Below are 23,814 nucleotides of genomic sequence, written 5' to 3'. Positions count from 1 at the left end.
TTTTTTTCTGATGACAGTAATTCTAAGGAATCACCCATTGTGAAAATCACTAGTACTCCAAGTTTAAACTGGACCTGAATTCACACCCTTATAATTATTTATGAAATCTATACTTTCAATTTTAAACTAATACTCTGGTTCGACACAAAATTGGGCCAATAATCTGCAAACTCCATAGCCTTCATCAATGATAGTCACACAGTGGGGTTAGTTAATTGTTGATGTTAGTTTACATATTAAACAATAGCTTACTACAGCTTAAACAATTTTAATAACGTTGTTTACATTTCCCCAAAAATTTACTTAACATAAAAACTAAAAACATAAAGCGTGCCTAAATTGTGGGTGGGGGTTATTCGAGAAACTAAACACAGTACAATTTAAAAATCACTGAAAACTCACTTTTTTCACTCCAACACGCAACCTCAAAATCCCAGTCACAAGCAAAATACTAACAGCTTTGCCACATATTAGTAGAGATGAGAAACCATAACCTGTCCAGTAAAACAAATTTTTTTTAATATTTCAAACAGATAAAATTTGGAGAATGCAAAGATCAGAGCTTCGTGGATTTATATGAACAATGTACAACATCACAATATAATTAATGTATTTTATTCAATTTACTACACAATTCAATACTGTGTAAAGGTGTAAATAAAAATACAGCAAATACAGACAGAAAAGTCACCCACGCATTAGAGACTAATAAATCCCAAGCATATACTCAGTCAACACAACAGCATGAACATAGACAAATAGAAAGGAGAAAGATTTGATGGCTGGAGATTAATGTACCCTGAGAATGAGTTGGTAAAGCCACTTCTAAATAAATTTATATTTGCAGAATGTCTTTGGTAAACAGGGAATGAGACTCAGGTCAAACAATGAAGTAAAAGACTTCTGCCCCATTGTTCTTCGCAATTATAGATGGAAAACAACAAACCACTTCTATAAGGCCACCTAATAAGCTTGCATCTTTGCTAACACTGTGTTCATAGGTTGTATTCTACCACTTCCAAATAATGGGGAAGCAAGCTAAACAAAACAAAGTGTAAAGATACCAGTGTCAGTAATGCACTGGAAGCACCAAATACTGCACTCTCCAATTCAATCTTTATGAAGAGCAACATCACCGACATGCAAAGCATACTAATGTAGGAGACTATAAGCATTTTAACATTGAAAAAATAACTGAACACTGCTTTATATTAGGTCATGAACAAATAGCAAAAACTCAACATGCTTAATCATGTGGTCAGTTTTACAGTATTAACATGTTGCTTTCAGTTTTACAAACTAAATCAGTGCATAGACCATTATTGTGAAATCAACAACTTCATCTTTACACATTTCTGGTAAGAAAAGACTAACATCAGCAAAAAAAATTCTAATAGGAATTTCAACAGATAGGTCCCTCATGATTTGCAGTTCAAAAATGGTTCATTAGGAACTGCTAAGATACACTTCCTAATGTATTTGCATGCAGTTTATCTGCCTTTCCATTTATGTACAGTGGCCAGACTGGACTCAAAAAAGGCAAAATTATACACAATGATACACAATTTTGATACATAAATGTTGCACTTTCACCATGCTATAATAATCCATATCATAGGGATCCAGATTAGTCATTTCTTCACAACAGTTCTTCACTATCTCACCACAAGACATGATACACAAAGCTTAGATGGGCCTATACAATCATCATGGCAAAATGCTCCACATCCTTTGCACATGATCATGGCCTTTAATCTGCAAGAACATTTAAAAGTCATTTCGTTGACACCACTGCTTTCAGCAAATGTCTGAGCAGGAACCGAAGAATTATGATTCCCAAAGTTTGCCTTTTGACTCAGTGACATTACGCTTCCAGCAAGAGATGCTGGAAAGTTACTCATAGAGAGTTCTGAAACAGATGTGTTGGTGATATGACTAAATCCTGTGCTACTGAAGGAAAGTTTAGGAAGCTTGCCGTATAACTGCTGTTGAATACTGAGCTGGGAATTAATCAGAGAATGTTCTGACGAATGCTGAAATTGTAGACCAGTCTCTTTAATAACCTTTCCAATATTGCAGTCCATCTTTATTGGTCCAACATACAATTTGTCTTTGGAATCAAACGGAATGTATGCACCATCATTTATACCAATGATGTCTTGGTTTTGGTTATTTCCTCTACATGTGGGTATATTTTCAGTTTTGATGACTTTAAAGCTTTCATGCAGTTTAGGAAGCCATTCCCTTCTTGCATTTGGCATATTCTCCATTCCAATTAAATTCCTTTCTGGTGAAGTCTGGGCAATGCCTGGCACATGCTCAATAACAGAACCCTTTGACTGAATCTTAATTACTTCTGTTGCTCTACAGCTTCCATCATTTTGCACAACAACTGTGTTATGCAAATAACCATGACTAACCTTTTGCCTCCCTGGTATTCCACTGCAAGCTTTAGCTATTACTGAACCAAATATTGTGTTCTGAGCCTCCAGACTTTTACAAAAGGTTGGTGTATTTGGAATGTAATAGCCAGACACAGTAGAGTTACTGATTTGCTTCAACGTCTCAGGCATGTTTCTAATTATAGGATTTTTCACATTGGGATTGTGTATGTTTCCAGGGGAGACTTTCATTAGCTCTTTGCTGCCATCTTCAAAACTGCAAGTAGCTCGAGTTACTTTTTCTGTTGTTGCTTCAGACTCTTGAACAGGTTTAGAAAGATCTGGTGTTCTATTTTGCTGCTCCTGTACAACTGGACCATCTCCAAGACTCCTAGAATCTCTGTCCAAGACCATCTGTGATTGCACATATTGCTTACTGGACTGCAGTACAGTTGACTTCATCTGTTCAATTCGTTTTTGAGACAGATCTCGAAAATCTCCTGACAATATTTTATGCAAATGACAGTCAGATAACTTGATTCCACTATGTACTCCACTGATTATACTTTTGATATCAGTTGTTTGTGGAACATCATCAACAGTTGACTGACTGAAATTTCTTTCCTGCTTAACTTGTGGGTTCTCAGAAAGCAACGGAGGTGGAATAAGCAACCTAGTTATCTCCAATTTAGTACCAGAATGAGACTGTGGCAAAACCTTCTCTAAAGGAAGGCTGCCCTGAAGTAACTGGGTGACCAAGGGGTTATTGACTTCAACGGATGACAGTGGCCTATTGAAATTACCAATTTTTTTCGGCTCTTCAACACTTGGATGTAGCAGAGAGACAGTCTGATGCATGTTATGCAAATCTTCAGCCTTGTTGTTCTGACACTCATTTGGTCTTTCATCCTTTTGCGGCTGATCATCCTCTACCATCTGTAACTGTTTGGGCAGATCACCATTATCAGTCCCTTTGCAGGCATCAGGACTTTCCACAATTACACCACTTTTAGAACCAACAGGGGTTCTGTCATCTTTCAGTATTCTTTGATTTGTGGGCTGTATACAACTTTCGTCAGACAGGTGGCTACCTTTTTCAGTCTTATAATACAAGCCACTCTTATTCAGGTCACTCCCAGAATTTTGCTGCCTTTTGCTCACTAGCTGGCCAAAGACATCCTCTAATGCTGCAACATCTGATTCTATTGACTGGTGCCTGCCATTTGCTATTGTCTGCTCATGTTTCACAAGCTGCTCCGTTGCACATTCTGTGTCATCAGAAACAAAACAGTCATGCCCCTCCGACTTGAGAGAAAGTTTCTGTGTTAATGAATGGCTGGGATCTTTATTAGAGCATGTTGACACTATTACAGATGTCATTTGTTTCTCTGCGATATGTGATATATTTGAAGCTTCCAGCAATGTGTTTATTTCATGCTGATTATTTACATTTACTTCAACACAATCACTGTCATTTTCGTCTTGTGACTGCAAAATTGGAGAACAAGTTACTTTATGGATTAATGGAGATTCAATTTCTTTTATGGTGCATCTATTAACCTCTTGCTCACATAAGTCAGTTTCTGGAAATTCACCTGATAGTTGGGTGGACAAAACATCTGTAGTGTTTACTTTTGTTTCCATTTCATTACTTGGCAATGAATCAGATTCTGCAGTTTTCACCCCCACAAGAGGGATGCCCATAGCGTTGAGAACGACAGTATTCTTAGTTTCAGCAATTATTGGTCTAGAGAAACCACAGTTTTGAAGAGATTCTTCAATGCAACTTGTTTTATCTTTTACAGACTTCTGGGTTTGATCACAGGGTAGATGCACAGGATTATCGGTTTCAGGAAATGAAAGGATTACTGCTTCACATTTAAGCTTTTCACTCGACTCTATACAAATATTGTCTCGGTCAGCAGACAAGTCCAGTGTTTCGGGTGGTTGACCCTCTTGAAGAATTTCAGTTTCATCACTGTCTGTTTGCCCATCAGAAACCACTATGTCACTCAGTTGAGAAACAGTCGCTTGGTTGCAATCTTGCACATCGACCACTAAATCTGGTGATTTACTGTTAATTACTGTGTAATTGGTATCACCTCCCAATTCAGTTTGCTGGATATCATCTGTCTCCAATTTACTTGGTGTTGTGTCAATTAGATCACTTTCCACACACTCCTCAATTATAACACCTTGCTTAACACTATTCTCTCCATCACTGCTTTTTCCTGGCTCATCTGTTGAGCAGGTTTGGAATAGCTGTGCTCTATACTGATGTTTTGTTGTAGTTTGTTCAAGGGCTTTTGCTTTTCCGTCGATCTGTCCGAGGGAATCAATGCCCCGTGGTCCATTACTACCACTACCCCTTCCCCCTCCTTCCACTGTAACACTGGCAGCTGCAGCTGCTGCTGCCTCCCTTTGTGCCCTGGCTTGCTGAGCACGGGCTTTGATATCTGCAAGTGTTCTGGCACCTGTCCTTTCTCGACTGACTGTTCCAACTGTAGTGATGATTCTGGGGCATATCTGATAGGTTGGCTGCCCTTTGACAACCCATGGTGGTTTGATTCTTGAGAGTTGAATCTGGAAGAAAAATAATTAAAATTTATTACAAAAGCTTTTATGAAATGAGTTCTACAACAAAGACTGCAACTGGTTATACTTCAAACAACATCTTTGAATGGTGATTAGATTGCAGAGACATTGATCCTTCAGCAATTGCTAATAATTTCAAAACACTACGTAGCAAAACCAAAAGGAAAACTATAAATGAAAAACTAAAGTACGAACAGAAAAGCACGATAATACACAATGGGTCAGCTAATCTGTAAAGAGAAAAGATAAGTTATCAGTATGCACTGTCATCAAGCTGTCACATTAACGTGCAAACACAAAAATAATTTTATAAGTGACCAGCTGCAATTTAATGTCTCCAGGTTTCTCCAGCTTACATGTGTTTATTCTCTCCATGTTATGGTTTACCAATAGAATGTACATTTACAGAAAAGAAAAAAAATCAGGAATAAAAAGAAAAATGTCTCGTTCTGAATAGAAATTAACAGTAAATTACTGGGCACTGCAAAAATACAGATAGCAGGAGCTTGCACTTACGTAGCACTTTATCAAGTCTTTTGGATTTCCAAAGCACATCAACAGTACAGTAGTCATTGATTCTCTAAAACTCAAGAATTCCAAACCAAAGCTCCATAAACAACACATTAGCAATTATTCATAAAGTTGTATTTCAAATGCTCTTGTGCACTGAGAAAGACATTGGTCAGGACACGAGAACAAAACTATTTTCGTATCATTCTAAGATTCTTCAGAACTATTTGAACCATCAGAATAAGCAACAGGGTCTCTGTTCAAATTATCTAAAAACAAAGTGCTTTCTCAGTACTACATCAGAACCATTCTAGATGGAATATGCCAAGCCCACAGTGGGACATAAATTCACAATATACAGGCTCAGACATGTGCACACCAACTGAGTAAATTGCTGTATTAAGTCTCAAGAGATTATGCAAATTTTAAGGTCTTTAATTAATAAAGCACAACATAGGATTCATAAAGATCTTACTTTGTAATTATTAAAATCTATGAACAGAATACACTTCCGTTAGAATTTTGTCGTGGAAGGCTTTTCAACATGTAAGTAGATGAGTTTGTTTACGTCCAGGCACTTTTAGCAGAATGTCTAAGAACTGATTTCCAATGTGAACAAATAAATCAATTTGTTCAGCAATCAAACATGTTTTTGCAACTATAATATTTTCCACTGGAGAGCTAACAGGATTTTTCAGGAATTAGGATGACGAATTAAGATGATCCCTAGACCCTAGCAACTGCAGGGAAACTGCACACAGAAGGTCAGAAAACTATTCAGCTAGATTTACTTGTAAAATTAAACTGTATATAATTGACAAAGTTTACAATTAACTTCCTAACCTAAAATAGCCAAATGTTTACCGATAAAAAGAGAGTAAATCTAACTGTGATACTGCAATTATGATCTAAAGTACCGCTTATTCAGTAATTCAGCATCAGTTGGAACCAAACTGATAATCTCATTTCGGATACACAATGATAGAAGATATGACAAAATAAAATACAAGTTTTACGTAGGACCTAACCTGTACTGCATCTCATCTGGGACCACTCAGCATGAAACTGTCCACTGTTACAAATCCTCCAGTCATTCAAAACAAAAAGACTTCAGTTTAAGATCAACCAACATTGAGAAGAAAAATTTATGAAGCATTCAACATTAAAGAAAAGAGGACTACCCATTTTAAAGAGTTAAAAACTAGAGTTGTTATTTTGCATACGGAAAGAAGAAACCAGTGATTGTGCTTTTCAAATGGGAGGCTTGGCAGGTGAATCATAGCATTTCCTAGATTTAAAATTAATCTCAGGAAAACAAAGCAACACAGATACTGTCCTAAATTGTCTCAAATCATCTAACAACAGTAAAATGGAAACTACAATGTGCTTTTCAAGTAATGATTCAACATTTTTATTTGTACATACCCTAATTGGTGGCACCTTTGGTTCTTCTTTTGTAGGATGCTCTTTTTCTGTCCGAAAGCTATCAATTGCGGTCCGAAAGGACTGATGATCTTCAAGACGTGGTTTTTTCTCAGGGCCAGAGGTTGAGGCACTGTGCTCAGAAGACTTTCTCTTTTGGTCTTTGGACTCTGACGAATTGTGCTCTAACTCACTTTTCAAAACAGCACTCCTTATAGTAAGACAGGTGATCTGATCCTTAGAAATTCCAGCAGGTTGCACATCAGTCAACTCTGAACATCCATCAGATTTGCTATGTTCTTGAGATTGTATTCCTGCAGGTCTTTCTGTAAGTAATATAGGTTTCGAGTTTAAGACAGATTTATTTGGAAGATTTTCTTCTAGCTGTCCCGGTCTAGCTTCATTATTACTTAAACTAAGTTGATCTTCATCTGCACAGCCAACAGTGTGAAACACCTTGGCCTCATGATTGTGCTGTTTCTGGCCTCTGGTATCTTGAAAAGACACCGTACATGAATCTGTTTTTTCACTTGGTTCAGTAAGTTCAGCCTTTGCTTCTTTAATAAGGCTCCTCTTCACTCTACATTTGAGGTCCACCTTTGAACTTCTAGTACATTTCCTTAATCTCTCATCCTGCTTTTTAACCGGACTTTGCTGTTTAGATGGTCCTGCTAATACAGGTGAACTGGCTTCATTTTCTATTCCCACTTGTACTGATGTCTGCTGTTCTGATTCTTCTTTAGTCAAGCCCAGTCTGTTAACATAACCAAAACAAATATACTCACATTTTTTGGATCGCATTGTATAGAAGCAATATGTGACAGCGTTAATATTCAATTTTCCTTACTTAAATATTATTTTAAGTTTCATTTCCATTATTTAATCGGATTCCACCTGCACTAATTCCATCCTGAAGAGGTAATTCCTGCAGTTTAAGCTGGGTCTATTGCATATGTTCAAGAATATTGCAAGACAAGAGGTAAAAATTGGACATTTTAAAACCAGAGTAAGTTTTAATTCATTTTTGAAATGTATGCATGCACTGCAAAGTTAGACTGAGGCAAAATTCCATCAATAGTCATTGGTAGACAGTGTAGTTAACATTTTAGCAAAAAGGGTGGACAGTGAACTTTTATGTGCACAAATTGTTGAAATACTTATTACATCATCAACAGAATGTTAAGGTGGATTCAGTGTTAAATTTAAGTAGTGTGAAGCTGCATTAAAAATAGGAGAATCAAAACAATGTGGATGCTTCATGGTGTTGACTCTGGATAATGTCTGATAAGCAAATCAGGAGCTGCAGCCACCCACAGAGAACTGACCAACATCACGCTGTGTGTCAAGTGAAACGTCTTAGCTGGTCTCAAGCCTAGCATTTCTTCCTTTCTTTGTGAACCTGAATTGGTAGATAACATTTAAGTCTATGCTATTGTATGACATGAACACAGTCTGAGGTCAAGAAACAAAAGTTAAGTTGAAAAATGTTCACGTATGTTGCAAAGCTACCTACCTGATATAACAGCCAATGTAATGGGAACTTGACTCAGAGTCACGTATAACATTAGCATCACAATTTGGAAACTGAAGGAATCAGAAATATTTTTAATCTCTGAAAAGCGTAATGGCTGAAAGCAGGATAAACCCGATTTACAATAGATTCTTGATCAGTAGAAGAATCAAAGGCTATGGGGAAAGGACAGGAAAGTGGACGTGAGGAGCGTTGGATCAGCCACAACCCTATGAAATGGCGGAGCAGGTTTGTTGAGCTGAACAGCCTTCTCCTGTTCCTATATATTACGATCTATGATTAATGCCGAAAATAACTAAGCATAAGGGTTCACAAAGCCTTATTTGACAAAAGTACATATCAGGAATAAAGAAGTCAACACAACTTACTGTGTGAAATGTTATGTAGACATTTCAAGTGCGTCAATTTTTTAAAACTTAGCCAAACTATGCAAACTGACCCCTCACACTACTATTTGCAGAGCAAAACTGGACACACTGATTTTCACACCCAATTATTAGATCTGCGCTCCTATTAAATGAGGTTCCATTTTTGGAATGCAGCCATGCAAAACTTACCCCAAATGTGCATGAATTGGTTAAGTCCATAGAAATAATTATTGCGTAAAAGAAAATGTTACAGAAATATTTATGAACTTCCTTAAGAAAGCATTACAAATCAGTATGGGACACTGAAATTACACCATTTGGAATACAACTGTTCAAATATTTGGCTAGTCATTTCTAGGAGGGGTAGTCTACCTTTCGTCTTTGGTTGACACTCTACATACCATCTATAATTCAGCCACAACACTAATTCAGAGGAGGGATGACTGGCATAGCTGAAATCAAGGTAAGTTCAAGTTGTGCTCATCTTTCTTAATAGATAGGTAGATCTAAGCATTAATGTCTAAATGAAGGACTACAGATTGCTCCATTGCAGCAAAGTCAACCCAGGCAATAGCTACTACCAGTCCTGTTAAGTAGTTGTCACCTTGGTAAATCACAAGTGACCACAAGAAAAAAGGTATTTTTTTTGGACAAACTGTGGGGATTACTATTAGATTAAATGTTTGAAACACTCAAATGGAATTAAAATTTCTTGATGACATTTGCAGACCCAAGATAATCCTGAGTATTTTTTAAAACTGTCAACAACTAGGGAACATTCTGTGCAGATTATATTGCAATTATTTCTGGCATTTATACAACACCTTTAATCATGGAAAATGTCCCAAGGCACTTAACAGAAGTGATACAAAAAAAGATAATTAAGGAAAACATACAAACAAAATTGTGATACTAGTACTTCTATTTCAGGATGCTCAAAGCACCTGATAGGAAAATGTTTTCATTATCTGGAAATCTGGCTTCTGGGTTATCTCAACAGATTGTGCCCAACATTAAGTAGATATTGCAAAAATACAGCTGTCAGGATCAGACAGTGAGAAGGTTGAAGGTGAGAGGATAGACTCATACTTTATACGGATAGTCAATGCCCATCATTTCACTCTTAAAATTGCAAACTTTCTGTACATTAACATTTACACAGATATGAACATCTTTATCTTTAACATTAATAATTGCTTAAATAATCACTTTTTCGAAAAACCAATCTGAAAATATTTCCCACTTTAGAAAATTTATTTCGAATTTGCTGTGAACAATTACAAATAAAATCAACTATGTGATGGAGAGCAGCAGACAAAGCATAACAATTCTATGTCATGTTCATTTGCATGAAACAAGGGAAAGGTAGCTGCAAGCGCCTTAACAATTAATATATTAAACAAGTACTGTTAAAATGGGAGTTTGGCAAGTTCAGGGCGTTTTGATCTCTATCCTAAAATTATATTTTAAAATTATCAGGAAAAATTCAGTTAAAAGCCACTGTTGAAATTCAGGAGCCTAACAAACTATTCACTGTGGACTGACAGTGCAGCTTGTACGAAGTACTGGGAGTTTGGTGAGTTGGGAGAGAAGAGAGAAGATGGTCCTTTGCTTTCTTTGTTGACTTTTTCAACCTGTAGAAACTTGTTTTTACTCTAAACCCGAATTACCCAATTTATAGATACAGCAGAAGCTGACTGGCGAGCAAAAGTGAGTAATTCTGATTTCTACTCTTAATTTGAATCTTTCCTAACCTTCAGCCTGTAGTAAACAGTCTAAAAGAAAGTTTAAAGAAAGGCAAGGCAGCTGGTCCCACACAAAGCCTATCCCATGGCATATGGGGAGTCCTGGGACATTTCATGTCACTTACTCATGCACATGTGCAGGTGGTGTCACCAGCTGCAGAAACTTTAGTTCTAGATTTCACAGCTCTATGACAGATAGAGTCACTACAATTCATTTACAAGGCAGAGATCTATGTTGTTAGCACATATAAGGAGGTGGCCAATAAGACAAATCCAGAAGCATGCAGGCAGATAGGGAGCAGATGACTGCAGGCAGGGTGAGAGAACCAGGCAGTTACTGTAGTGGGAGACAGGCCCATGGCCCAAGCAGCTCAACTGTACAGGAATGAAGGAAAGAAAGAAAAAACAGAAGAGCATTCGTGATAGGAGGTGTTAGTTTCGGGAAACAGACAAGCATTTCTGTGGCCAGAGATATGACTCAAGATAGAATGTTACCTCCCTGGTGCTATAGTCAAGGATATCATGGAGCAGTTTAGGATATTTTTCTGGATCAGCCAGAGGCTGCAGTTCACGTGCACCAATGACATGGGTAGAAGCAAGATGTGGCCCTGAGTCAAAACTTAGGGACAGATTTTTAAAAACTAGCAAGCAGCACCTCAAAAACGATCTCTACATTATCAGTGTCATATACAAATGAGTGCAGAAATAGGAGGATAAGACGTGCATCCTGAGTCACATCTGTGGCCTCAAAAACGCCTGTTTCCCCCAAACGAACATCTCCTGTCACTACTGCTAGGGTCTTTCTCCTTGTCTCCCATACAACTGTGCAGAGTTGGGCTTGAATTCATTGCAGGCAGTGCTGTTGGAGAGGGTTTAATAATAAAACAAACAGTCATTCCTCTGTATCTGCAAAAGTTCTGCTCCTCAGACCCGCACAATTGATGAAATTTGCAAGTGCGGCACTCGTTAAAAATAGGTTAAAATGGTTAAAAAAATCGTGGATTCACGATTTCTGCCCACAGACGTTGATTTTTATTGTTGCTTATTTTCTGGCACAGATAGGCAAATTCACAACTTGTGATTTTGGAGATTCACAGGATTTACTGTATATCAAACAGAAGATAATATTAGAAGAATACCAGGACAATTGGGCGTTAAATATTCCTGGTTGCAAAGTGTTCAGCAAACTTGGGATAGCACAAAAAAGGAGTGACAGTCTTGGTTGAGGATAGCATTATCATGCTGGAGAAAGAGAATGTCCCAGAAGGTTCAAGAAGTGATTTTGCTGGAGCTAAGGAACAAACAAGCTGCAATTACATTGCTCAGCAAGGTCTAAAGGACACTAAAGGATGCAGAGGAATAGAACCGCAAGGAAATTACAGTCTAATGAGAAAGGATACACTGCTCGGCCTGGTTCTTCAAAATGAGGTGTATCAAGTAGACCAGGTGTTAGTGGTAGAACATTTAAGAGAGACAGCAATCATCTATTAGATTGTCGGGATTAAGATGACGGTGGAAAAGATAAATCAATAATCAACTCTGGACAGCTGACTACAGTGGAACGAGAGGAGAGCGGGGCAGTACACACTTGAGCCAAATGTTGGAAGGAAATACTGTGGGTGAACAATGGGCTACCTTCAAAGAAGAGATGATGATTCGGGTATAGTCAAGTTATATTTCAATAAAAGGGAAAGATAGGGCAAGCAAATCCAGAGCTCCCTGGATAAAAAAACGAAATAGAGATTAACATAAAGAAGCACAAATGTGCTCATGACAGGTGTTGGGTAAAAGCTACAATTGAAAACCGCGCTAAAATATACAAGATTCAGAATGGAAGTGAAAAGCAATTAAATGAAGCAAAGTGTGATTACTAGCAGCTAAAATCGAATCCCAAAGTCTTCTAAAAGGCACATAAGTATTTTTTAAAAAGTGGCAAAAGGAGGGTTATGGGTTGATTGGGAACTAAGAAGGTGACTTACATATGGAAACAAGGTCATGGCTGAAGTATTAAATAAATACTTCACATATGCCTTTACCAAGGAAGCAAATGCAACTCAGCTTGCAGTGGGCAGAGAAAACTCAGTCATTATAGGGTTCTAATTTAATAAGGTGGTGGTAATGCACACATTATCTCTCCTGAAAGCTGATAAGGCAAAAGGACCAGATAAGAGGCATCTAAGGTTATTGAAGATGACAGAATGGAAATTACAGAGGCATTAGCCATAAGTTCAGTCTTGCTTACATTTAGGGGTGGTGTCAGAGGACTGGAGAGTTGCAAACATTATGCCTTTGTTTCAAAACAAAAGGTAGAAAGATAGGCGCAGCAATTACATACCAATTATTTTAACTTCAGTGGTGAAGAACATACGAACCAGAAGCAGGAGTAGGCTATCTAGCCCTTTTGAGCCCGCTCCGCCACTCGAAAAGATCAGCCACGATCTTATTATGGCCTTAGTTCCACATACCCACCCTCTCACCACAACCCTCAATTCCTTTCCTATTCAAAAAATTATCTATCTTAGTTTTATAGACATCCAATGTGGAAGCCTCAACTACTTTACTGGGCAGGGAATTCCACAGATTCACAATCTTTCAGGGGAAGAAATTCCTCCTCAATTCAGTCCTAAATCTGCTCCCCCTAATTTTGAGGCTATGCCCTCTTGTTCTAGTTTCACCCACCAGTGGAAACAACCTCGCTGCTTGTATCTTATATGTTCCCTTCATAATTTTAGAAGTTTCTATAAGACTCGCCCCCGCCCGCCTCATTCTTCTAAATTCCAATGAATATAATCCCAGTCTATTCAGCCTCTCCTCATAAGCCAACCCTCTCAACTCTGGAATCAATCTAGCGAATCTCCTCTGCACCCCCTTCCAGGGCCAGTACATCCTTTCTCCAGTAAGGAGACCAAAACTGCACACAGTACTCCAGGTGTGGCCTCACCAGCACCCTATACAGCTGCAACATTACCTCCCTACTTTTAAATTCAATCCCTTGAGCAATGAAGGACAAAATTCCATTTGCCTTCTTAATTACCTGTTGTACCTGCAAACTAATCTTCTGCAATACAATAATCTGGGATAGATTTAAAATCACAATTTTAATTAATTAAGGGTTAATTAAGGGGAACCAGCATGAATTTCTTGAGAAGATAGCTGCAGGAGCTTTTTGAACAGGTAACAGAGAAGGCTGATGAGAATAATGCTGTTAATATGATGGTATGTGCACTTTCAAAAGATGTTTGACACAGTGCCAGATTTGTTAGCAAAGTTAGAAGTCACTGAACAAAAGAGGCAACAGCAATGTGGATATAAAAATGGCTGAGTGATAGCAAAAAGAGTAATGGTTAATGTGTATTATTTGGGCTGGAGGAAAGTCTGTAGTAGAGTTCCCCAGAGGTTTGTATTAGGACCCTTGCTTTTCCTGATTCATATTAGAGATCTGGACCTTACTGTGAAAAGGAATAAGTTCAAAGTCTGCAAATTATATAAAACTTAAAAGCATTGTAAACTATGAAAAAAAACAAGGAGGAACATCAAAAGGACATTGACAAGGTGGTTGGATGAGCAAACAGGTGGCACATTAATTTCAATATAGAGAAGACAGATGTGGTACACTTTGCGACAACATAAACTAAAACATATGCAATTCTAAAAGGTATTCAAGGAACAGTCAGACCTGGGTGTATATCTGTCTAAGTCATTAAAGGTGGCAGGATAGGTGGAGAAAGCATTTCATAAAGCAGACAGTACAGACAGTATAGACAGTATCTGAGGCTTTATTAATAGGGGCAGAGTACAGAAGAAGGAAATAACGCTGAACTGTAGGACACTAGTTCGACAGCTGGATATTGTGTACAGTTCTGAATATCACACTTCAGGAAGATTGTTAATGCGTCAGAGAAAGCGCAGAAGAGGCTTAAGAGAATGGTTCCAGTGATGACAAATCTCAGTTATGAGGACAGACTGGTAAAGCTGGGACAGGTGCCCAGGGAGAATGGAGAGGAAGAAACTGTTCTCATGAGCGAAAGATAACACAATGTGGAGCTGGAGGAACACAGCAGGCCAGGCAGCAGAGGAGCAGGAAAGTTGACATTTTGGGTCGGGACCCTTCTTCAGAAATGGGCCCAGAGGGAGGAGGATAACTTCTTCAAGGTAGGCATCCCTAGAAGAGGCTTCGCAGTGGGGTTACAACTCACTCAGAGATAGTAAGAACTGCTGGTGCTGGAGTCACAGATAACACAGTGTGGAGCTGGAGGAGCACAGCAGGCCAGGCAGCAATCAGAGGAGCAGGAAAGTTGACATTTTGGGTCAGGACCCTTCTTCAGAAATGGGGACAAGGGGTTTCAGATTTAAAGTAATTTCCTAAAGCAGCAAAGGATGTGACAAAATGTTTTGTGACAGGGAGAGGAGTTAGGGTCAGAAATGCACTTCCTGGAAGCATGGTGAACAGTATTCCTTTCTGGCTGCACGGGCCTCAGACTGGAAGTCAATGTTGCAATTACCATATGCAGAACCTCGGAGTGGCTGCACGCACACAGCCTAGAAGGAACGTTAGTGGCAGTTTAGTTGAGGCATTCAAGAGGAAAATAAATGATTACTTGAAAGGAAGTGTTCAGGGTTACAGGGAAAAGCAGAAGAAAAAGCAGTAAATTGCTCATTTGGAGAACCTGTGCAAAGATGATGAGTCAAATAGTCTCATTGCAATAATTATGAGCTTCTGTGTATGGTGAGAGAGGAGGGCACCAATGGATTCCCGAATATTGCACTAAAATTCTGCAAATCAAAACTAGTTAAGATTTGCTACTGCTATATGGTTATATACCATCAATGAACACTTCATGAATTTCCCTATACGCAAGTGTCTTTTTTTACATAAACCCAAACAAAGTAATAAAGAAAAGGAAAAGAACAGCCCTGTAAGCTTTAAAAAGGAATATTCCTTTATATAGAGCCTTTTACCATCTCACGACACAAAATGCTTTATAGCAAACTGCAATTTTTGAAATATGTTAACTCTTGTGAGAAACACAGTGGCCGATTTGTGCAATACAGGGACTATGAACCTCAATGAGAAGTTGACCCGAAATTCATTTTATTTATTAAAGCTGGTTGAGAGACAAACTCTGGCTAAACTACCGGGAGAACTCACTTATTCACTGCCAGACGGTGTTATGGAATTTTTTATTTTCATTTGATTGGACAAAAAGGCATAATTTTGAAGTCATAAAATGACACGAGACAGAGTAGGGGAGTCCTCCCTTTGGTTATGTTTAGTACAAATTCTGTTATCAATTTCTGAAGCTGATCTGCAAGTAAAGAAGTTTCAGAAACCAATGCGATATTTTAATGCTAGAAAACTGACTGGACATATTTAATCAAAATTGTGCTTACTTCTGCCCATAATAATCTTCAAAGAAATTCTCTTTCCACAGTTCCACTCTCTTTTCTTTTTCCATTTCTTGACGGAGCCGAAGTTGCATTTCAGGTGTAAATTCCCCTTCACAAGGTTAAAAGTACACAGACATTACTTATTTCAAATGAAGAACATTTCACATCTTAGAATCAATAAGATCCAAACTTATAAAAAGGTTACCAATGGATGCTTATAGGGAAAAATAAACTTTATGCCGTATATTTGTGTCCACTACTGCCAGATAGTGAATGCACTGCTTTGGGAGAAGAGAAAAGGAAAAGTAAACACACATAGCAATTACCCTGGTGAAGCCAGGAGTTGGATGAAGAATTAAGGGTTTAAGGGCTCATTTCTCTCTCAAATCTAAATTTTGCTAACTAAATTAGTGTTTGAAACAATTAGTTAAGTTTCTACCAGGCTTGGACCCCTATTTGAGCTAACCAGTTAAGAAATTAAGCAGGATTCTCTGCTTTAGCTGACTCATTGCACTTACACTGTTTTTGAGAAACAAAGGTTTCTTAGTGCTGCTTGAGTGCACAATGTGGGAAGCCAGAAGTTGGGTTTATGAAGGGAGTTAATGAATATGCAGAACAATAAATTAAGGTTACATATGCAACTAAGACAACCACAGGAGGTGCATCAAAAGGATAGGACCATCCACAATGAGTAATTCAAAGTTACTTTAATTGCAGAACCAAAAGAATGCCCTTTTTCCAAAATTTGTCTAATCTGCAGAGTCTTCAAAGTTCTTACTTTGCCAGACTACTTTTATGGTTCAGGACTGTACATGTCACCTTGTCTGACAGGGACAGCAGGTCAAATGTCCAGTGAGACAGCTGACACGCAGAGTGCTCAGCATGACAGCAAGTGGAGCTAGTGAGCAATAATGATATCAGTGACATTTTGCATGCATTTATTGGAGTGAATGACAACTTCCTGCTCCAGCTGCACATCACTGGTGTCAGCACCAATTTCCTATGCCAATATGGAGACAGGAAGAACACCAATCATTGCATTTTGTTCAATGAATTTAGCACAGTGATAACAGTACAGGTAGTGTTTCACAGTTGCAAGAAGGGGTTCCTGAATGCTACGCCAATCAAAAGGTAACCACATCAGCTTGTCAATTATGAGCTGGAGCTTGAGCTAGAGCTAGAAATATTGCAAGGTATTGAATGCTTGATTTCTGAAGGCAGTCAAGGGAATCAAAAAGCTGAGAGTGGAGGAGCCTTCGCCTTTGCTACCGATTAATAATCTTGAGGCTCTTGCAGCTTCAATGGAAATAGCAAGGCTATAGTATAGGTGAAAAGCCTGACTATGGTGCAATGGTCCAGGGCAGGAGGGACTGTATAAGCATGGGGTTAGACACTATTTGCTGCAGCCAAGAATGGGAATCTAGTCTGTGTTGCCTGTCTGGTGTCAGGGTTCAGGATATCTGCATGGCTTGAGATGAACTTACAGTAGGAAGGGGATGATCCTGTTGTCATGATCCACACAGATACCAAAGACAGGGGAAAAAGGTATTGCGTAGCCAGTATGAGCAGCTAAGCACTAAATTAAAAAGTAGAACTTCAAATGTAATAATCTCTGGATTATTAACGTGTAAATTGGAAATCTGTGAAAACAATTAGAGAGATGGGTGCATGGCTCAAAAATGGTTATGGGAGAAGTGGATTCAGATTTATGGGTCATTGGCATTAGTAGTGAGTAAAGCTGGGCTACATTGTGGCACTGGTTTTTAACCAAGTCTTAAACTATGGAAGTACAGGGAGTTTTGAATGAATTTGGGGGGAGGGCAGGGCAAGAGCCTTGATGGGGAATATTGAATAAATTAAAAAGGGAAAGAGGTAGCAATAAATAACGAAAAACAGAGTATGGCAGGAAAAGACAGTGATTGCCAACAGATAGGAGCAGATGTTACAGAAACAAGAACTTAGGTCTCTGTAACTGAAAGTCCACAGCATTTTCAGTAAAACAGATGAGTCACCAGCTCAAACAGAAGTTCTATGTTGACCTGACAGCCAACACAGAGACATGACTGCAAGGAAACCAAAGCTGGGACCTAAAAATCCAAGGATGCATGATAGACAAGCACAGGAAGTTGAGAGATGGTAGTGCACTAAGTCAAGATGGCATCAGTATTATAACAAGAGATTACCTTAGTTCTAAAATTCAAAATGTAGAGTCAGTCTGGGTGGAACTAAGAAACATCAAGGGACAGAAAACTTGGGTGGGAATTGTTTATGGACCATCAAACAGCAGTGATAAATGTAAATTACAGTAAAAGTTAGGGAATTAGAAATGGGTATAATAAAGGGGATACAGTATTTATGGGGGAATTCAATCTACATATAGACTGGGAAAAACTTAATTAGTACTAATATTGTAGAAGACAATTTTTTAGAATGTACACAGGCTGTTTTCCTGTAGCCGTATGTTTACGAACTAAGTGGGGAAAGGGTTATTTTAGAACTAGCATTATGCAAAGAAAAGGGGCTAATTAGCAATCTTGTTATAAAGGAGCCTTTAAGAAAGAGGGATAACAATATGATCTGAATATACATCACATTTGAAAGTGACGTAGTTCAATCAGAAACTAGGTCCATAAATCCAAAAACAAAGCAAACTATGAAGTTATGAACAGCAAATTACAGGTGCAAGCAGAGGAAAAATAATTAATAATAGGAATTAAGGAAATGGAGAAGAAACTAATGTTTCATCTTTTTCTTCAGTGAGGAAAATACCAGAAACCTCCCGAAGAAACGATGCAGAATGTCGGAGGTAATGTAACTCAGAAAATGGCATATTAATAATTAGTAAAAAAAAAAGTAAAGTAGAGTCATAGAGGTGAGAGGAATGGAACCAGACCCTCCCAGCCAACTAATCCCATTTGTGAAAAATTGGACGATATCCCTCTGAATCCTTCATACTCATGATCCCATCTAGATGCCTTTTGAATCTCGTGACCTTACTGGCTTCCACCACCTCCTCTGGCAGCTCAATCCATACACTCACCACCCTCTGCATGAAAACGTTGCCCCTCAGATCCCTTTTAAATCTCGTCCCTTCTCACCTTAAACCTATGCCCTCTAGTTTTGAACAACCCTACGCTGGGGAAAAGACTTCGGCTCTTTACCTTATCCGTGCCCCTCATGATTCTGTAAGGTCACCCATTAGCCTTTGACAATCCAGGGAAAAAAGCCCCAGTGTTTTCAGCCTCTCCCTATAGTTTAAACTCTCCAACCCTAGCAACATCCATGTAAATCTTTTCTGAACTCTTTCACATTTCACAACATCCTTCCTGTAGCAGCGATACCAGAATTACAGGCAGTATTCTAAAAGTGGCCTCACCAATATCCTGTACAGCTCCAACATGACCTCCCAACTCCTATCTCAATACACTGACCAATAAATGCAAGGGTACCAAACACCTTCTTCACTACCCTGTGTACCTGCGAGTCCACTTTCAAGTTATTAGGAACGTGCACCCCAATGTGTCTTTCTTCAGCAACATTTCCCAGGATATTACCATTAAGTGCATAAGTCCTGCCCTGATTTGCCTTACCAAAATGCAGCACCTCACATTTATCTAAATTAAACTCCATCTGCCAGTATTAGAGAAATTAATGGAAACAAAAGTAGTTAATTTCCTTGGATCCGATGATTTACACCACAGAGTGATGAAAGATGTGGCTCTAAAGACAGAAGAGGCTTTGGCGGTCACTTTCCAAAATTCTAGAGATTCCAGAATGCACCAAGCTGATCAGAAGATAGCAAATGTCACCCCACAATTTAAAAGGAGAGAGAAAGAAAATAGGGAGCTACAGACCTGCGAGGCTATTACCAGTCAAAGGGAACATACCAGAAACTACGACAAAAAAAAGCCATAACAGGACACTTCAATAATAATGATTGAATTTGGCAGTGTTAACATGGAATTATGCAAGGGACATGATGTTTGTCAAACCTGTTGAGGGGTTGTGTGGATCTAATTAGCTGAGTAGATAAGGGGGAAATCAGTGGATATGGTGTACTTAGATTTTCAGAACCATTTCAAAAAGGTTCCATACAAGTGACTGGTGAACAAATCAGGAGTGCATAAGATTAAGGAGAATAGTTAACTGATTAACATACAGAAAACAAAGACAAAATAAATGGGTCATTTCTAGTTTGGCAGGAAGTGAAGGATCACTGCTTGGGTCCCTGCTATTCACAATCCACAGCCATGATTTTTATGTGAGGATTAAATGCAATATTTCAAGTTTGCGTAGGTTACAAAACTAGGCGACGTGAGCAGGACACTTCAAGGTGACTTGGAGAGGCAACGTGAGCAGGCAAAACTTTGGCAGCCGAAATAGAAAAAGACAGAAATGTTAGGTTATCCACTTTGGTCAGAACAACAGAAATACAGTATTACTTAAACTGTGAGAAGCTGATGTTTCTAACTTCAAAGGGACTTGGGTGTCCTTGTTCATGCGTCAGAAAGTCAACATGCAGGTACAGCAAGCAATTAAGTAGGTTTATGGTAGGTTGGCCGTTATTGCAATAAGATTTAAGTAAAGGATAAGAGATGCTTTACGTAATTATATCACTTGAGACTGGAATGTTACATGAAATATTTGTCTCTTTATCCAAAGAAAGATGCAATTGCCACAAAGGGAATGCAAGGAAGATTTACCAAACGAATCCCTAGAATTTGGGAGTTTGGGGTGTTCAAATTCCCACAGAACAGAGTCTCAGAACAGGGGACAGGTCATTTAGAATTGAGAGGAAAAAGGATTTTTCCATGGTAGTGTCTCTGGAGTTTCTTGCTCCAGGGATAGAAGAAGTTCAGTAAATAATTATGTTCAAGACTGAGATCATTAGATTTCTACACAGTAATACATTAAGGGATAGTGCAGGAAAATAGTGTTCAAGTAGAAGATCAGCCATGATATCAATGAATGGCCAGAGTTACCCTTGAAAAGGTGGTGGTAGGCTGCCTTCTTCAACCGCTGTAATCAAGTGTTATAGATAAACCTACAATGCCCTTAGGGAGTGAATTATAAGATTTTAACCCAGCAACAATGAAGGAATGGCAACGTATTTCTAAGCCAGGGTGGTCAGCGGCTTGGAGTGGAACTTGCACATGTTGGTCTACTCCAGCTCCTATTTCTTCAATTCTGTTCTTCTGTTTTCATAAAAAATTGCTCGTCATACAGAGATACTACAATGACCTGGATATGATGCTCAAGCCTACTTCATCAGCATAAATAAGTTAGACTGAGCTAGAAATAGTAACAGGGGTTCTTGAGTCAAGTCTCAAAATAGCACATCTCTACACAATGCCACAGTGAATGCTTGGCCTATTTTCAGGCAGGACCCACATCCAAGATTTGATGTGAAACTGCCTAAGCATTTCACTTACAAACGTGAATGAGCAGAAATGGAAAATTTCCATCATATTCATCAGATGAAGTCCAGTTCTAAACATATTAAAACAGCTATGTTGTGAATACTTGTTTCAGAAAAGTAGTTTGCAAAATAAAATTAAAATAACAAAAATACTTGGGTTTTACTAAATGTGCTGAACAATACTGATCAAGTGTATTAGATCATAAAGGTATGATGCATTTACATAACTTATTCAGGTACTCCTTTTCTAGTCTCAATTTTGGGTGCTAAGAACTTCTTAGAAAGATAGCATTACTCCCTTGCTCCTCCCACTCCCTTTTCCCCCCTGCCCAATTTCAATTGTTTTCAAGATGTGTGACATGAACAGTTGTAAAAGACAACAAAGCTGAAGAAGAATATGAGCAACACTACTGCAGATGCTCACGTGGTTGTCAAAACAGCAAAAAACATGACCTGGCATGCACATAGAAGTAGCAAAGTGAGTTAATCTGTGTTTGAACTGACCGCAAGCACAGCAGTATGGTTCATATTTCACAAAGAAAACAATGCTTTCAAGTAGAATTGAGGTGCAGAACTTTCATTGTTACTTTAGACAGCAACCCCTACCACTCTGCTGGTCTGTGATTTTTAGAAATTGAATTAATCTTATGCTGGTAAATGGAAGGAAGGAAACCAGGAGGAATAAAAAGGGTAAATGAAAAAAAGTCATCCACAATTCATTGAATTTACAGCACATCTGGAGGCCACTCAGCACATTACACCTCCAGTATTATTTCTACAAATTGATCCTCTGAAGGAGTAAAAATAAAAGCTCACTTTAAAATGAGGTTATGAAATCTACTAAACAATCAAGGCGCAACTTTTACTAGTCGGCTGCATACCTTCTGCTAATCGCTCCTTCCATCCCTGAGCTGCAGAGGTGAAAAACTCATTATTTAGGGCTGAACTGCTGAGCCGCATTATACCGTCAGTACCAACCTGGAAAAGTTAAAGAAAACAGTTCCATTTAATTTCAGTACAGAAACTGGAACTTTCATCCAAGTATGAATAAACACTGAAACACATGCTTCAAAAGCTATGAAACCTCCTTTAGGCATACAATAATTAGACTTGAATATATTAATTCAACACAAACAGATAATCCAAAGTTTTGATCATTATCAATTTAAAAACCCATCAGAATCAGCTCAATTTTGAGTCAAATGCCACAAAAGAATAGCACTACAGTTGGTAGTGCAAGATTTCTTCTCCCGACTTGAAAGTGACACCCAAGATTCAGATATAGCTTTGAATTTTAGAAATCACAACTTGTAGTTTCTTCCCCCAAAAAAAAAGGACAAAATATTCACAGAAACTCCCATCACCGCTTCTTAAAATAATAGATTTAAAACACACCTTAAAGTTCTGTTTGAATTGGTCACATAATATCTCAAAAAATTTAGGCAGTTACAAGTTTAGTTTTAAAAGATTAACAAGATTTCAGGTTTGACTCCTGTTCCGGTATAGTTAACTGAACATAGCAAGGCTGGTACCATGGTGTTATTAGCTGTTTTGAAAAGGAGAAATAGAAAGCCAGATTTTCACTTTTCATTAACATATAGTCAATTTGAAGTATGTGCATATGGGAATGAAACATGGGTAGAATTAGTTGTGAAAACACATCGAAGTTCTAGAGGGAGGTTTGGGGTAGTGGGAACAGCTTTCAGTACTGTACATCAAAAATTGCAATACTAAAGTACAAGAGTGGAAATTATAAAACTAATTAATATCAATGTAAATACAAGCTTAAAACAATACACCAACTGGATATTGGTTACTACAACCTAACTAAAACTTCAATTTGGTCATAAAAAGGAAGCAATCAACTTTTCAGTCTTGCAAAAATTTGGTTAATTTGTATTATGCTAGGATTAGCTTGCAGTGCAAACAATAACAAACCAGTTTGACTGGTTAAGTAAATAGTTAATCTTCTCCCACTAAAGCATCTGCAGACAGAGAAACATCTGTTCCCAGTAAACTGAGAAGGGTGTGAGGCTCTCCACAACAGCCCGCTCCTTTCAATTTACAGTTTTTTTTGTTACATTGCCATTTGAAGACTGCAGTTGAGCTACGTTGCCCTCATGTTCATGTGTCATTCATACAAATTCAAACAACTAAATGGGCAATCATGAGAAATAACTTGGTTTTCGTTAGGATGACATCTTGGTAGGTTAATATATAATAATGTAGATTTACATAGTACTTCAACCGGGACTGAGATGCAAAATGATCTAGAAATTGTGAAAGTAAATGAAAAGATCTGTTTCTGTGTTGTATATTTCTACAACGCTAATTCATCCCCTGCCTCCGCCAAAAGAAAAAGTAGAATATTTGCTCTTAACTAGAGAACAGAAACGCCTTGTTGAGAAGGGGTGAATAAAAATTTCATTTAAAGTTCACAATTATGACTAATAAT

At 38.2% G+C, this 23,814-nt stretch overlaps 1 protein-coding gene across 3 annotated transcripts in view; it reads right to left on the bottom strand.

The window, feature by feature from the left end:
* Positions 1 to 599: 599 nt before the first annotated feature.
* Positions 600 to 23,814, bottom strand: part of LOC109935870 (polycomb group protein ASXL1-like) — a 90,628-nt gene continuing 67,413 nt past the window's right edge. For all 3 annotated transcript variants that reach the window (XM_048608132.1, XM_048608133.1, XM_048608134.1), the window contains exons 9-12: positions 22,241 to 22,337; positions 15,944 to 16,049; positions 6,912 to 7,662; positions 600 to 4,964 (exon numbers count right to left, since the gene is read on the bottom strand). In XM_048608132.1, coding sequence (XP_048464089.1) covers positions 1,656 to 4,964; positions 6,912 to 7,662; positions 15,944 to 16,049; positions 22,241 to 22,337 — 4,263 coding nt within the window. In that variant the 3' untranslated portion in view covers positions 600 to 1,655. The remainder of the gene's footprint in view (positions 4,965 to 6,911; positions 7,663 to 15,943; positions 16,050 to 22,240; positions 22,338 to 23,814) is intronic.

The sequence above is a fragment of the Rhincodon typus genome, chromosome 19 (assembly GCF_021869965.1).
Source record: "Rhincodon typus isolate 14 chromosome 19, sRhiTyp1.1, whole genome shotgun sequence".
Lineage (NCBI taxonomy): Eukaryota > Metazoa > Chordata > Chondrichthyes > Orectolobiformes > Rhincodontidae > Rhincodon > Rhincodon typus.
This window is presented reverse-complemented; position numbering and strand designations above follow the sequence as displayed.